Here is a 16,126-nt window from a genome sequence, read left to right on the forward strand (position 1 = left end):
TGGTGGAGCATGTGACTCTTGATCTTGGGGTTATGGGTTTGAGCCCCACATTAGGTATAGAGTTGACTTAAAAAAGTAAAATCTTAAAAAAAAAAAACAGCCATTGTATATCTTCCTTTTACAGATAAATAATAATTTACCAAGAACTCGCTGACATCCACTGCATAATCTGACCTAGGGCCCCATACGGTTGGGCCTGCATTGTCCGAGCTGGTATCTGAGAATACTAAATACTCTGAAAGCAGTCTTTCAGCTCCATTTCACTATGTTTTCTCTGTCATCTGTATAGCAAAATAGCATAGACATTGTTTTGCAACCATCTCAATATTAAATTTCCTCATACTGTTATTATCTCTTAGAAATCTGTATTTAATTCAAAACCAACTGCACTTCTTCCTCTGGCGAATAAAAACGGGAAAAAGAAGGGAATTCCTACTGTGTCTCCTTCCTGAAACCCAGACAGTTTGATTCCATTTAAAGTTCCAAGGGTGGAACTGACGAGATGCCCGCCCTCCCGTTCGAAAGAGATACTTGATCTAAACATAGCACATAAGGAACTGCCTAGATTTCAAGTTATCATTCCCTTCTTTTTTTAGCCCTTCAGTTTGCCCAGTTGCACCACCTCACATGTCATCGGGTCTTTGCGAGTGGCAAAGCTGAGGATCTGAAAGGGGGTGAATTGGAGGAAAAAAAAAAAATCACACAAAATCTGCCGGGGAAGAGCGAATGCAATGAAGGACTCTGGAAATTCTTGGTCTGCTGCTTTGCTTACTGAACCACTCGAGTTGTGCCGCCGTTGGACACCTCCGATGACACATTTTCAAATTCTACACTCCATGCCCAGCACGTGGGTCACAGTAAAGCAGAGAGCCAGACAATGCCATGATAGTGGGGCGAGGGAGATTCACCCCTGCCTTTTTTTTTTTTTTTTTTAAGATTTTATTTATTTGACACAGAGAGAAAGACACTGCGAGAGAGGGAACACAAGCAGGGGGAGTGGGAGAGGGAGAAGCAGGCTTCCCGCGGAGCAGGGAGCCCGATGCGGGGCTCGATCCCAGAACCCTGGGATCATGACCTGAGTCGAAGGCAGACACTTACCGACTGAGCCACCCAGGCGCCCCTCACCCCTGCCTTTAAAAACCCGTTGGAGAAAGGTGGAGTTGAGAGAAGCAAGAAAGAAAAAAAACCAAAGTAGGATTTTTTGTGGTTGGTTTTTGGTTTTGGTTTTGGTTTTCTTTTTTTTTTTCATTTTAAGAACAAAACTCTCAGATGCCAAGGACAGGGGTGCTTTCATCTTTGGCCCCAGAGCAGCCTTCCCCACAGGTTCTCCCCAGCCAAGAGTGGCTCGGAAGGGTAAATCTTACGTGGCATTGATTTGCTAATTCCCAGAGCACCAGCGAAATCTGTGGAGCTGACTTTAGAAAAAGGAGCCGTCTACACAGAGGATTATCCCTGCTACACAGCCCAGTGACTCAGACTCATTTACTAGTTTGTGGATTACCATAGTCCCTTGCTCCTCCCCCTTCCCCCCTGCCCAGCTATTGCCTTTCCCTGTAGAATTTAGAGATTGGGTAGGGAGTTTCAAACTCGCAACCAAAAAGAGATTTTTCTTCTTCACAGGATTCAAATTGTTCTCCCTATTTCCCTATCAAAAACTAACTGTTCAGAAAACATGGCTGTTTTCTGGGGGGTTTTTTGTTGTTATTAGAATGAATCGATGACTTCTTTTGCAACTCTTTAGGATTCAATTAATGATACATTTTAAGATGCAGCCCATTTTGTACAAAAATCTTTTATAAATGTAACGCCTCCCCCCGCAAAAAAAAACTATCGTATTAGAGGAAACAAGTAGAATCAGTAGGGCGACCGTATAATTTACTTTCCAGAGACACTTTGAGACTGAAAGGGGGAGTTATTGCTAATTGATGCCAAGATCACAGGTGTAAACCAGGATCAGAGGTCACCCTAAAAATCAGGCAAAATGGGTTGTCCAGTCACACGGGGAGCGGGGGTAGATAGATGACGGGCCTCTCCTGGTACGACGCTGGGCAACATGCCTTCTAATGAAGTCCTCCCCTGCCCGCCTGGTTCCTAGGCAAACCCTGCCAATGAGGCTTTCTTTTCCTGATGCCCAGGCTGTCCTGAGAGGCCCGGTATCTTTGGCATCAAGCGCCTGGTGGGGCTGGCCGGCTGTCAGTAGCTATGTGTGTTCAGTTCCCTCGTGGGGCCCCATCACAGCCCGCCACCCCTCCACCTGGCAGGGTGCCACGGAGGGAAGCATGTTTGGAGCACGAGGCAACAGTATGCCACTTCTTGCCTCCTGTGACGGGAGTGAGTTCCAAGAGGCTTCTAGTGCTGGTCCTCAAAGAGGGCAGGCATCTGGGTCTACTGCAGACGCTCTCAACCTGATGGTGAGCAGCTGGTCCTCTTTTATTCCCCCTCATCAGATCAGGGAACAGAAAACAGGCTACAAACACTCCCCTTTACCCACGGTCAGCCGCCCCGGCATTGCTCTGCCTTGAATCCCCCAGGCGGCATCTGCACCCCACCCACACATACCGGACGCCTGCCACGGGGCCGGGATGCAGGGCTGACTTTGCGCCTGCTCGGCCTGCCATTGGCACAGCCCACCTCGGGGCAAGCGCCCGGCATCTGGAGATTTTAGATCATTTCTTCTGACATCTCGAAGGCAGTGCAGGGGAAGGTGGCGGCGGTGGCGGGGGGGGGGGTGTGCAGAATTGGAGCTTATTACTTCACCTGTTAGTGTAAGCTCTCTCAACCTGGCACTCCTGGGGCCTGACATTTGGGGCCAGATAACTTTATGTTGTTGGGGACATTGTGGGATGTTCAGCAACACCCCTGTTCTCTACCTACTAGATGCTGGTAGTACTCCCCCCACCCTCCCTCCCCCCCACCCCGTGCTGACCACCAAAGCTGTCTCCAGGCATTGCCAAGTGTCCCCCGGGAACAAAATCACCCCTGGTTGAACACCAATGTCTCGGGTCATTTGTTTGCTTAGGGCCAAGCACGGAGAAACTGCCCTACCTTCTAGAAGTCTGTGCTTTAGCCACTGGATTATAGCACTAGAGAGGAGCATACTGCTAGGTTGGGAAGACCCAGAGTAGAAAGGCCATGGATTCCTCAGGGTTTAACACCTGGCAAACCAACTGCCACGCTCCACAAGCACCTTAGAGAATCGTGGGCCTGCATAGCTGCAGATTTGCGCTACAAAAAAAGATGTTTTCAAATGAATAAGCCCAGAAGTGCCGGTTTAGAGAGCTGCAGGCCAGCGAGTCCCTCACATCTAGAGCTCTGTGGTTGCGATCCTTGTTTCCCTTTTCTGTAGCAGAAATCTAAAAGGGGAGCCCTGAAACTCTTGATCAGGACTGAGTGAAATGCCGTGCTCTGCTTCAGAGCAGGAGACCAGGGTCGTCGGCCCACGGAGAGGGCAGCAACTGCCCCCGATGGGGGGCTCTGGTGCCCCGTGCCTGGCAGGCACTGGGTCGGGCTGGTGCGGGGCTGACTGCAGCCGTCAGGTAGGACAGATGTCACCTCCCGGCAGCTATGGCCCACCATCCTTCCCGCTCCTCCACGTTAGTTTTGAAGGGGAAGTTTTCCTAGGCAAAGTAACTCCTAGGAGCTCTATCAAGAACCAAAAAAGTAAAAGCCAGCCAAAACCCACTGCCTTCTCAGGAGGCCAAGATAGGACAAGGGGCCCATTACCTTTGTTGGTTTTGCCTGCACGGGCCAGACAGCAAGGCCATTGCCGGCCCTGGTGCCAGCCAGAGCCCTGACGACGCTGCCTCCCATGGGCCCCGAATCCGAGGCACCTGGAAGGGTTATTAGCAGGATTGGAACTCATCCCTCTGCTGGGACTAGATCATAATTACAGTAATTTTCTAACAGAGCTGGGCAGTAGGACTGTTTAATCAGCATCCGACTCCCTTGTGCTCCCAGGCCTCATCACTCAAGGAGAGGAGTGGGATGGCTCTTAAAGAGACAGTGCCCACCTTTCAGCGCTTCGAACAGATGTGCCCTAATTGGTAGAATATATCTAAGTCTCATAGCGTATAGCAGGCAGGTTGCATTGCCTCCAACAAACCGCCTCGGGCTCTCCCTATTCTGGGCCTTCTGCTCAAGGGACTTGGGTCAAGCTGCTGGTGGGCCTTGGCTTCCCACACCAACGTAGCCACCAGGGGAAGTACAGACCCAGGGCTAGAGCACTTATGGAAAGATCTAAACTAGCTGGCCCCTTCGAAATGGATGGTAGAAGGAAGAGGTGCTAGGCTGAAGAATGGAGGAAGGGACGTATAGCCACAGATAAGAAATTCTGGCTGGGGGCTTCCCATAATCCAAAGATTACAGAAGCATCTCATGTTCCTCCCCTTCAATCGGGTGGGGGGGGGACCCTTAAAGACTTTCAGGCAGTCTCTGAATTCTCACACTCTAGCTTTCCCATCTCTCCCTACGTATTATTCTTGCCCCTTTCACTGCTGAGTAAGTCTCCTTTGCCTCCTTTGCTGGTGGAAGTGGGCCAGCCCTCCCCTGAATGGACGGGAAATAAAATTATTCACTTTGCTCATTTACTCAGGAGCAGTCTGTCTCCTAAAAAGCATGGCTGTTACCCTTTTGAGCATAAACTGTCCATGTTTTTTATTATATCTTGAGATTTGAGGTTCCAGCTTTCAACTCCAAATCTAGCCATTTCTAAGGCAGAACTGGCTCTTGCCAAGAAGTTATTTCTCTAATAACATGCTAGGACTGGCCCCTGCTGACCTGTTGGTAAGTCAAGTGCATATTTGGTCTTTACAGCAGTTCCTGCAAGAGTTCTGTAGAGCGGGGAGTAAATGAGAAAAGGTGAATTGGGAGGCTCCCAAAGTGGGCTGAGGAAACCCTCAGGAAGGAAGGGATAGTGGTAAGGAGTATGGGAAGGGGGATGCTTCTCCACAATTCAGAGAAAGGTTACTTGAGCCAGGTGACATGCCCTCTACAGAGCTGAGTCCCGGCTGGCAGAGGGCTGCCCAGGAGGCTTGGCTTAGGATCCGTGCCCAGGCGGGCCTGAGGAAGTCACCATCCTGCACCTCGCTGCTTATCTGCTGGGCTTTAGCTGCGTCTCAGCTGGCAGCCTCCGCATAAATCAGCAGATGCTGCTCTAGTCCCTGACTGGATGGTCCTGTGGCCTCCGGGAGGCAGGCCAGGTGCTGGTCTGTTTCCATCTCTACCTTCAACCCCACTTCACGTCCTCCTGGCCCACTGTCTTCCCCACACCTCCGGTGGGAAGAATATCCAGCAAGAGCTGAGGCATAGAAACAAATTCACAAAAATGGACCTAACTTAAAGTCCGATCAGACTGTGAAAGAGTCATGATCGCCTCCCAAACTCAGCTGCCGGAGAGGTGTCTAAGACGTGGTGGTGTGCATATAAGGAGTAGTCCAAAAACAGGACTGCAGAGGAGCTCGGATTTCTGAGAACTACTCTGAAAAGCTACAAGAGGGGAATTGTTTTTCTTTTCCCTTGAGTAGTAGTGGGTTTATTTTAGTTTAAAAAAAAAAATGGGGGGAGGAAACAAACAAACACCTCATCTTACAGAGCTGGGGAGGTAACTCACATGAATATATTCTCCCACCATCTAAAAATATGCTTTGTAGGGGCGCCTGGCTGGCTCAGTCGGTAGAGCACGTGGCTCTTGATCTTGGGGTTGTGAGTTCGAGTTCCATGTCAGGGATAGAGTTTACTTGAAAAATAAACAAATACATACATTTTAAATGAATCAAAACATGCTTTTTAAAAACCATGCTCAGCTCAGCTTAGTTTCCTCAGCTAAAAAATGGGTGTAGTACTGGACTTGCACTCCTCACTGGCCACGGAGGTCAAGTAAAGTGAAGCAAACAAAGGAGACTTATCTTCAAACAAGACCTACCTCCCCCTACGTGTAACATGCACCCTTCCACCAAACAACATGAAACCCATGAGCAGGGGATCACTTATCCTGGGTAAGAAGAGACAACCAGACTTGGGCCACAAGTAGCCACCTGAAGTAGCGGTCAGGTGGTGACTCAATCAGGCACAGAACCCAGCTGGAACCTAAATCCTAACACAAAATACTTTTGTTCTACAAAAGCTGAGTGCAGCTCAGCCAGCCACTCTCCCTCTACAGAGGTGGTCGGCCATGGTGGCCAGCCCTTAGCACACACAGGGACAGAGCAAAACGTGAGCGGCCAATGGCACTGCCTGGATGGGGAGGAGAATTCGGCTTTGCTGTCTTCCCTGGAAACCAGGCCCGTGTTAGGAAAACTCTTCCCTTCTTAGGACATCTCCTCCCATGGCGCACACTCTCAACTGTGCACAAGACAGTGAGGGGGTGGTGCCTGGCCTTGGAGTAACTGAGCTGCTATTGTATGCACTGCTGGTAATGGATCATTAAAAAAGCCAGGAGTCAGAAAAATCGCATCCGTGTCTTTGAATGGCTCCTGCTGTCCCAGCAGCCTACCCTGCTGGCAGAACTAGCTGCTGAGCCCCAACTCCAGGAAGAAAAGGAGCGAACAGAAGAAGGCCAACCCGGCTTGCTGTTTTTTGGCTGAGTAGGGAATTGACACAGACCACCTCCGGCTCCTGTCTGGAAGTTTCGAGATCAGAGAGCTTCAGGCACAGCTGGGTTCACAGCTGCACCATTTGGAGCATTGGGCTCATTAATATTCATGAGTCATCCCCACCAATCGGCAGAGCGGATGCCATTAGCTCAGCATCTGTCGGGTTTTTGTGAGCGTTGTGGATGGAGTTTTTTTGTGGTTTTTTTTCCCCCTTTTAAATGAACTTCTTTTGACATTTTGGATTTGCCTCTGTAGGTTTTCTCTCCTCGCCTTGCTCGGCTGCATCGTCTAAAGGAGAGGCCCAGGGGAGGCGGGCAGGGAAGAGGGAGGAGCCCCCGCCAGGGCTCCGCATCTGCCTGTTGACAAACTTTGCCTCCCAGCACCTGGGACCTCAGACAGGCTGCGAGGCCGCAAGCGGCAGCAGGTAAATTACACCTAACGAGGCCCGTGCCCGCGACGGTGCGGAGGGCCTGCCGCGGGCGCCGCGGACGGCGGCCCCTCCTCCGACCCCAGGCCGCTCGCCCCACGCGGGAGAGCCGCGCCCGGCCCTGCCCCCCACGCTGGTAAATTCGTGATTTATGAAAGCAACTCCCGCCAGCGCTCGCACCCCCTCCTCGGCTACAGCTTGTTAGGCACAAATGGCAATAAGAGCCTTAAATACTTGGATTTTATTTCAGGCCAAAGCCCCTCGACTCCGATCGCAAGGCCAGGACAGGCCCACCAAGAGGCGGGGAGGGAAAGAGCCCACAGCCGGGGCGGGGGGGGCGCGAGAGGGGGAGAGCCACCCGCCGTCGGAGTGCAGAGGCGCGGAGAGCACGCAGAGCGGCCGCTGGCTGGGGCTCTCGGTGGAGAGGAATTAGGGCAGCGGGAGGGCAGAATGCCTCATTGTCTGAAGGCGGGTCGTTGCTCATCTCCATCCCCAGAGCCCTCTCTCCAGGCACAAAGCCCTTGCGCCCCATTGGACTGAACAGACGGCCTCCCTGCCACACAGCAGAGCGACGCTGTGGGAGCTGAAGCCCTGGGGGCAGGGGGCTGTTACTAAGGGAGAAGAGCAGGATTCAAAAAAGAAAGGAAGGAACCCAGGCCAACCCTGCAGAAAAGACCGTCAGGTCTGGGCTTTATAGCCAGAGGAGACGGTGACAGCCCCCGACAGCCTTTTCTAAAACAAAGCCCCCCCCCCCCCCCCCCCGCCCCGGGGGTGTTGCCTTTCCTCTGGCTTCCACCGGGTCTCGGGTCTCTTCCAGGGACCGCCGTGAACCACGTCCTGGGCCTCGGGCTCCTCACACCAGGCTGAGGGCTGGGGAGGGGCGGAACCCGCAGCCGTCCGTGGTATTCGGGAAGGAAAAGCAAGGAGGTTGGGAGAACATTCACCACCCTGGCCTCGAAAGGAGGGAGGCAAGAGGCCAGCCTCTCAGAAACAAAGTGCTCCAAGGGCTGCAGCAAAACCCAGCCAGTGGGAATACAACTACACAAGCATTTCTGTTGGGCCAGCATTCAATAGGACAGCTCCAAAGTGGTCACTTGCAGGGCCCCCCAAACCAGTCAACCTGAGGCAATGCTCCCGGGCCCATTAACAAACATCTAAAGAAACTCAGCTCCCAGGAGAGTAAATATACCCCATATTTCTGTGCAAAGCCAACAGCCCACGGGCCTTATGCCTAACTTACAACTGTCCAGTGTTTAATCCTATGGAGGAAACTTGAGGAGTTGTGACCAACCTCTGTGCCACCAACCTGAGCAGAGGTGACCATAAGACACTAAGTGGCCCAGCCTCCCCAACACCTACCCTGCGCCCCCTCCCACCCCAGCAAGGCTCCTTGCCGGAATCTTCTCTGCCTCAGAGCAGAACCCAGCGCTCGGACCAGAGCTCATTTTTCTAAAACCCTTTCTAACTGCCCAGGGTCCAAAGGCACAGCACGGTCCCCTCCCACAGCCCTCTTCACAGGCTGAGGAGCAGAGGTTTCCTCCTCAGGTCTTGCAAAATCACAGCATGATGGTGAGGGGGAGGGTGGTAGAGGGGGGCTTTCCAAGGAAGGAGCTTCACAGTCAACAACGGGAGCCCACACCTCGAAATGGTCCTTTTCTTCCCTGGGAGGTGGTGAGGGAGAGCTCCTTCTGCCCGATCTTGGAAGAAAGCAGCAACTGGAAAAGAATGGGAAAGGAACAAAAAGGGCATGAACAGATAGATAAAAATCAGTGGATAAGCCCAGTGAACAAACCAATAAAAGGCGGTATGGCCATACAGATGGACTATCATTTGGCCACAAAAAGGAAGGAAGTGCTGATAGGCACTACAGTATGGATGAACCTTGAAAACATGCTGAGGGAAAGAAGCTCATCACAAACAACCACACATCATATGACTCCACTTGTGTGAAATGTCCAGAAGAGGCAAATCCATAGACGCAGAAAGTAGATCGGTGATCACCGGGGGTTAGGAATTGGGGAAAATGGGGTGTCACTGCTGAGGTTTCTTTGGGGGTGATAAAAATTGGGGTTCTAAGTTAAAAACTATTGAATTGTACATTTCAAGGGTGAATTTTATGGTATGTAAATTATATCTCAATAAAGTTGTTACTTTAAAATAGAGAGGGGAGAGAAATAAAGAACAAGCGAGACTTCTTTTCCCCAGGTTTCAGCGGGAGAGCCGGCTACCCAGGTTCGGGCTAACCCAGATGCTCAGGCCCCGGCGCATGAGAGGAGAGAACCATGCACAGGGAGGACGAGGCCTCTTCTGAGAGCCTACAACACTGTGACGGTACTTCCTCTGTTAAGCGGACACCTCACTGGCCCAGGTGACAGTAATCCTAGCCCTCAGTGCCTCAAAAAAAAAAGAGGGAGCTCCAGTTACCTCTTCGGCTGGTCTCCTTTAGCCAGGTGAGAGGAGCCCTGCCTTTCTTCCTGGACCCAGCCACAGTTTGACATAGCGTAGTGGAGAATGGCATCAGAAACGGTCATGGTGCTTCGGCCCTGGACACAGGCTTCTATCTCAGGCACCGAGAGCTGGCTTTGCAGGAAGAGGTGTAACTGGCTGTCTGAGAGGAGGACCACACTCTGCAGGACCCTGGGGCAAACACAGGGGTACAGCACAGACTCACCCTGAGCAGCTGCTCTCCCCAGCCCCCCCCCCCCCCCCACAAAGGGCTTCTGGCTTGAGCGGGCACTGAAGGCATGCGGGTGCCTGTCTGTTCCAAGGGGCCATCCTGCCCAGCACCTTCCCCCTCCCCGCCCGCACCCAGGAGGCAGGTGCTAGCCCACCCCATCTACTCACTTTTCCAGGAAGTGCTGCAGACCCTGTCGCCGCTTCTCAATGAACTCATCTGAGCTGCCAAAGAAGGTTGACTTCCCAGGAAGTTCAGGTACAGGCCTATGGGGTCACATAATGTAACACCCAAGATAAGTGCGACATTAAAGACAGTCATTCCACCCCCTGATCAAGGAAATCCCCTAAAAAGAGGCACAAATCAAAACAAATAGCTTTTAATAAGGTGGGGGGGGGCAGGGCTAATACTGACTGCAGGCCCCATGTCAGCCACCATGCTAAATGTTTTACAAACCTTATTTCATTTACTCCTCCCAAAAACCCTATGAAAAACCTATTGATGTCCCCATTTGAGGAGTAAGGAGATAGAATCAGAGAAGTTAAGTAAATTTGGCAGTGTCACACAGCTAGTAACCAGCAGAGCTGGTATCTGAACCATGTCTGTGCCTTCAAAACTCGACTGCTGCTAAACTACACTGTTTACAAAACCCACTCCCGCCATCAGCTCTTATTTTAAAAATGGAGAAACTTGGACATGGAGGCATGAAGCATGCTGAGTCCCTGTGTATAAATCAAGACTAGCTCCTCCAATCCAAGAAGGCCACATGCTTAGAATTTTTTTTTAAAGATTTTATTTATTTATTTATTTATTTATTTATTTATTTATTTATTTAGAGGGAACATGAGCGGGGGCAGGGGCGGGGGAGGCCTAGGGAGAGGGAGAGAGAATCTCAAGCGGAGTCCACACTGAGCCAACCCGGGGCTCAATCTCATGACCCTGAGAGCATGACCTGAATGGAAATCAAGAGTCGGATGCTTAACCCACTGAACCACCCAGGCACCCCTCACAATGCTTTGAATTTTCTAAAAGTAGCTGAGTTGCAGCAAGGCATCCACAAACTCTTTCAATCTTCCTAGCTTCTATTATGAACCTATTTTTTTAAAAAAACAACAGGCCGGGGCGCCCGGGTGGCTCAGTTGGTTAAGTGTCTGACTCTTGATTTCAGCTCAGGTCATGATCTCAGGGTCCTGAGATTGAGCCCTGGCTCAGGCTCTGCACTGAGTGTGGAGCCTGCTTAAGATTCTCTCTCTCCCCATCTCCTTCTGTCTCTCCCCAACTGTTCACGCTGCCTCTCTCTCTCTCTCACACCAAAAAAAAAACAGGCCAGGGTGACTGGGTGGCTCAGTCCATTAAGCATCCAACTCTTATCTCAGCTGGGGTCATGGTCTCAGGGTTGTGAGATCAAGCCCCACATTCAGCTCTGAGTTGAGCATGAGGCCTGCTTGGAATTCTCTCTCTCTCCCCACCCCCCGCCCCTCCCCTCCAGCTCACACTCTCTAAAAAAGCAAAACAAAACAAACAAACAAACAAACAAAAATAGGCCAGGCAAGAGAATGCAGGATCTGTCAGAAGTTCCAACTGGCTGTGAGGGCCTGACCCTTGACGGCGGCCTCATCAGTCCTACATGTTAACTAACTGGCTAGGTCACCCACAGGCCCCCTGTTCCCAGAGCATTCAGTGACTGTCTGCAACGGAATCACTGTTCTACATTGTCTCCAGTTTAGGACTTATTTGGAGTGGTGTAACTGAGGAGTGAACAATACTGCTTTTCCTAAGGCTTTCAGTCTGTTATGTCTCTGGGAAAAAGTCTCTGCATGAAAAAGAAAAAAAATTAACATGTTGTATTACATGTCAAACAGACAGGAATACCACGGGTCACAAAGGTCCAGGTGCTAACAAGTTTCTGATCACGAGTGATACGCACATATAAAATGCTAGCAGTACATTTGTGTAGCCCTAGATGAATATGCATATAAAAAATGAAAAATATTTTTGATATTTGTATGACTTTGTTAAGTCAAAATACTACAGCTCTGTTTTTATTTTTTCCACTGACTTGAAAACATAATTTAAGAACACATTTCTCTCCTAAGTGCCTGACATGTTGCCACGTTTTCTTTATTGTAAACTCTGGTTCTCATGTCCGTGCCTAAAAAGCCAGTCTCAGACCCAAGAAAGAAGCAGAAGCAAACTCACACCAAACCAGCATTTCTCTGTAGCTGCTTCCTCAGCCACACAAACTCACGGTAGCGGCGACGCACACAGGACGTCTTGGCAGTAAAGGCCTTGCTGTTGGTCTACAGGAGGAATTACGTGAAAAAGAAAAAAAAAAAAACCGAGTAGAAAAAGACCAGGTTCACTCCCCCTTCATCACGCTCACAGAGTATCCAAGCCACCAGGCCACAGTGCCGAGCCGAGGCTCCAGCTAGAGCCCAGGCCGGCAGGCAGTTCCCGCTGCGGTCCCGCAGGCCCCACGCTCAGTCCTCTCCTGCCTCCTCTTCAGTCTCAGGACTGTCACATCCACAAACAGTTTCCGCCTCCGCACTAGCCCTGAGCCCCGGCGGGGGTTGACCCCAATATAAAGTCTGATGCACTTACGTGGAGAAATATCTTATAATCCACATAAGAATTCCAGGAGCCCTCATTCTGCACGCGGGGGTCCTGCACACGCACAGTGATCACCTCCTGGAGGTAAGAAAGGCTCCTTCAGCTCAGCCACAAGGTGAGGAAGCTCTGACATCACAGGCTGCCAGACTCTTTCCGGTCGGCACCGACCTTCACTCATGCAGCCCTTCAATCCAACAAGTATTTACGGACCGCCCACTGTGTGTCAGACACTGCTCTGAGGCACTGGGGGTAGAACACGAACGAGAGACAAAAACCCTTGCCCTCGTGAATCAGACATCAGCTGCATCCCAACGAATGGAAAAGTTAGTCAAAATGGACCCTTATTTCCCAGGAATGGCTTTACTATAGATTTCCTTCTCCTGCCTTTATTCTGAGCTCATCGGAACCCCCAAGGTATTACTGTCATTAAAATACCATGGAGCAATGATTGGCGTTTTTCCCCAAATCCCGTCAAACTTTTACCCACCTGTTTCCTGAAGACCACACGCTTACCTCCTGCTCTTGGTTTCCCAACATCCTACACCAAAAGCCCATTGGAAGAAAACATCTGATGGGGGACAGAGGACAGGGGAACAATCATGGTTAGCATGCTTCTATTCTTATCACTCTTTATCACGAAAAATTTTCATTGACCTCCCCTCAGGAAAACCCAGCCACCTTTTTTTGTTGTTTTTGTGTAAAACTTAAGAGGAAGCAAAAAATTCCCCGTCTTAGCCCAGTGCCAAGCTAAAAGCCCCGGGGGATTTGCCTCCCTTCGCAGACCACAGCCTGGACCCTTAACCAGGCCACCTCCAGCCAAAGCATGTTTGGGTCTATGCAGCGTTCACCTCAGGCAGCCGGAACAGGCAAGTTGGGTTGTCAGACCTTTCTGCAGGAGCACCGCAGGGGAAAGCAGCTGTCTTGTGGCCACACAACACGCCTCTGCAAGTGAGCCTGACAGCACCCCCTCCTGGCGGTTTAGAGACCACCAAGCCCCATAAACACCCATGCTCTGAAGTCTCTCTTTGTCTTGCTAACCAGTCGGCTACCCAGGGGGTAAATCATAGAGCTGGAGAGCGCCGGGAGCACCTGAGTGGGTTGCCCGGTTGCGACCTTCCCTTACCTAATCTGTTCTCCGGAACCCAAGCCAACGGTTCCAATCATTTCCTCTCTCGACATGCTATCCGGTTTGTACCTCTGCCCAAGCACCCCACAGCTGCACGGGTCGGCTCGGGATGTTTTCCGCTCCTTTGTAAAGATTCATTAAAGCCTAAGCCCCTGATTTCCCCCAATGTGGCCGTTTACATGTGCAGCGACATCGCCCACTTCGACAAGGGGATCATGAAGCCTCCAGCACAGGGTTACTCTAGTCCAAAGGGGCCCATGATGTCACCTTCTGTTAAAATACAGCACTAATCTTGTTACTCCTAGAACCACTCAAACAGCATCCACCCTGGCGGCCGCCTCCACCCCCTTCTCCTCTCTTAAGAGCGGAACAATAAGGTTTAATTTCCCTTTCCAATTTACCTTGAAATGAAAACTGACTTCAGCCAATATGTACTGCCAACAAATGATCCAGGCTGGCTCCTGGGAAAACAAGACTATCTCGAAGCTCTCCCTCACCTCCCCCCATGCCCATTCACACACCCACTCATTTTTACAGTCCCACAATTAATTTTAAACACATTCTCTTATTAGTTCTGCCTTACCATTAGAACAGTGTGTAATGAGTTCCCTTCTATTTTATGTTTTGCTAACACAAGGCTAACGTTTCAAGAGAAGGGGAACTCATTTACACCAAAAAATTAGCAGAGCAAACAGCTTTCCCAATCCTTTCCAGTATACCGGAAGATCTCTCCACACATAGCCACTGCACACAGAGACAAAACTGCATGGTGGATGACGGGACTGGGCTACACCGTTGAGCAAACCAGAGGTTTTATGACTGCGATGCCATCTTTGTACTTTTGCTGACAATTTGATTTTTCATCTGATGAAGGAACCTTCACAAAGGGGTCCTGAACTGAAAGGAAATTCCAATTCCTTAACAACCAATCTGTAACATCCCCGATGTAAGCAATCAAATGACTGTGACCAAAAAGAACAGGCCGACTCGTGAACAATTAACCTCCTCAGATTAAAAAAAAATTTTTTTCTCTTCTCTTTTCAGGCATTTGGTAAATTGCCAGCACAGGAGCAGACAGTTAAATATTCTGACGTGTCTTTTCACAAAAGTAACGATGGGCAAGATGACAAGGAAATCAGAGTCATCCACACACTCAGTGGAGCTCACACATCTCCTGTGCCTTCAAAGGTTTGCCAAATTCAGGACCATAATTTAGTGACTAAGTGGCCATCATTCTCAGGTTCAAGAAGAGTGTGTCTAGGGCCCTGAACCACCTCCAAGCGTAAGTTCCTCTCCTTTCCTTTGAGGCTAAAACCACTTAGAAAAAAATAGCTATAAACTGGCTTTAATAAACTGGCTTAAAAAAAAAAAATCCTAGCACCCCCCCCCTCCGGCCCAAGATGCTGTAAACTTAAATCTAAGTTTAAAGAGCACTAACAAAATTTCCATTGTAACTTTGCCTTAAAAACATTGGACACTGGAACAAATATAAAAACCTAGACTCCAAGTCGTAATTTCTAGCAATTACCATTCTCCATCAGCTTCCTCCACATAAATGCCACTCCCCAGGAGGAAATGAAGCTCAGTTTTGCCGGTGGAGGGGGAAAAGGAAGTTCCTCAAGTTAGCTGGTGATCTGGGAGATGGATCCCCGTCATTCAAATAAGGATAAGTCAGCAATCCTCTCAGCTACGTATGTATGCATCTCACTCTGCAGTAACTACATTTCCTGGGTCCTTTCAATCACATCTGAAGCTTCCTTTACTTTCTCCACCTATACCACCACCAGTCTCTCTGGGAAGAACCCAGTTGTTTGCTTTACAAAGCAGATTCCTTGTAAGGTTTTCCTGTGTCCTAACAATTCAAGGTAGCAATTCAGGCTTTCGCACCACCATTTTCACTCCCATTTAAACTACTTCAAAAAGACAGGTTGAAAAACAAATAGGGTGATAAAAGTGTATTGAGCCACCAAGGCTCCTATCCCTTCTTACTCATTCTTGAACCCTTGGAGACTGATGCCAACTCAAAAAGCTCTCCTTCTTAAACACCCACAGGCGGTAGAGGATGCTCCCTTTTCTGACCAAGTTCTGTATGTTCCCAACCAAGCAGCTCCGCTCCATCCTTCTGTCCGTCTGTAACTTGCCACTCCTTACACTTGGGAGGTAAATTATAAAGGCGACCACAATCTAGCACAAGAGCCCGCCTCTCTCCCAAAAAATACCTGTCGTTACCCCTAGCCCTAGCCGTTTCGGTAAATGTTGCCAAACTCTGGTCACTCCACCTCCATTCTCCACGAACTAGGAGCAAAAGGGCCCCACGACCCTTCTTCTCCTTTGACTATTAAGCTTAGGGAGTGGAAAGGAAAGATGCTTTATACTTTAAAAACAAATGAAAAAGCCGGGTTTCCTTCCTTGGATCCGGAGCAAGCCCCCGCCTTCATCCCGGGAGGCGAGACAGCCTCTTCCCTAAGATGTCAAGCGAGATCCCCACGCACAAACGCCACTCCTGACGCTCAAGCCTCGCTTGAGAGGAGCACCCCTCCCCGCGCCCACGACCCCTCACCTGAGAGCAGCACCCACTCCCCACAGCGACACCGCCAGCGCCGCACCATATAGCCAGAATCTTGGCTTCTCCTTCCGGGTGAGTGGCCGGTGCCCCGGTGCACGACGGGAGAAGGCTCCCGGCCACGCCAATGCCCGGG

At 50.3% G+C, this 16,126-nt stretch overlaps 1 protein-coding gene across 4 annotated transcripts; it reads right to left on the reverse strand.

Annotated features, from left to right (window-relative positions):
* Positions 1-7,240: 7,240 nt before the first annotated feature.
* SNX11 (sorting nexin 11) lies at positions 7,241-16,126 on the reverse strand. Of its 4 annotated transcripts, XM_045889064.3 has the most exons (8): positions 15,988-16,125; positions 13,829-13,888; positions 12,815-12,869; positions 12,293-12,379; positions 11,891-11,991; positions 9,862-9,957; positions 9,442-9,654; positions 7,241-8,732 (listed from the first exon to the last, which is right to left on the reverse strand). In XM_045889064.3, exons 3-8 carry the CDS (start codon positions 12,854-12,856, stop codon positions 8,459-8,461), a joined length of 813 nt encoding a protein of 270 aa, XP_045745020.1. In that variant the 5' UTR covers positions 12,857-12,869; positions 13,829-13,888; positions 15,988-16,125; the 3' UTR covers positions 7,241-8,458. The 4 variants fall into 4 exon arrangements, with proteins under 4 accessions (XP_045745020.1, XP_064439547.1, XP_045745021.1 ...); XM_064583477.1 differs by lacking the exon at positions 12,293-12,379 and having other exon boundaries at positions 15,988-16,126; XM_045889065.3 differs by lacking the exon at positions 13,829-13,888 and having other exon boundaries at positions 15,988-16,117.

The sequence above is a fragment of the Mirounga angustirostris genome, unplaced genomic scaffold, assembly GCF_029215605.1.
Source record: "Mirounga angustirostris isolate CCGP_5_RB_7025 unplaced genomic scaffold, mMirAng1.0.hap1 SCAF_17, whole genome shotgun sequence".
Lineage (NCBI taxonomy): Eukaryota > Metazoa > Chordata > Mammalia > Carnivora > Phocidae > Mirounga > Mirounga angustirostris.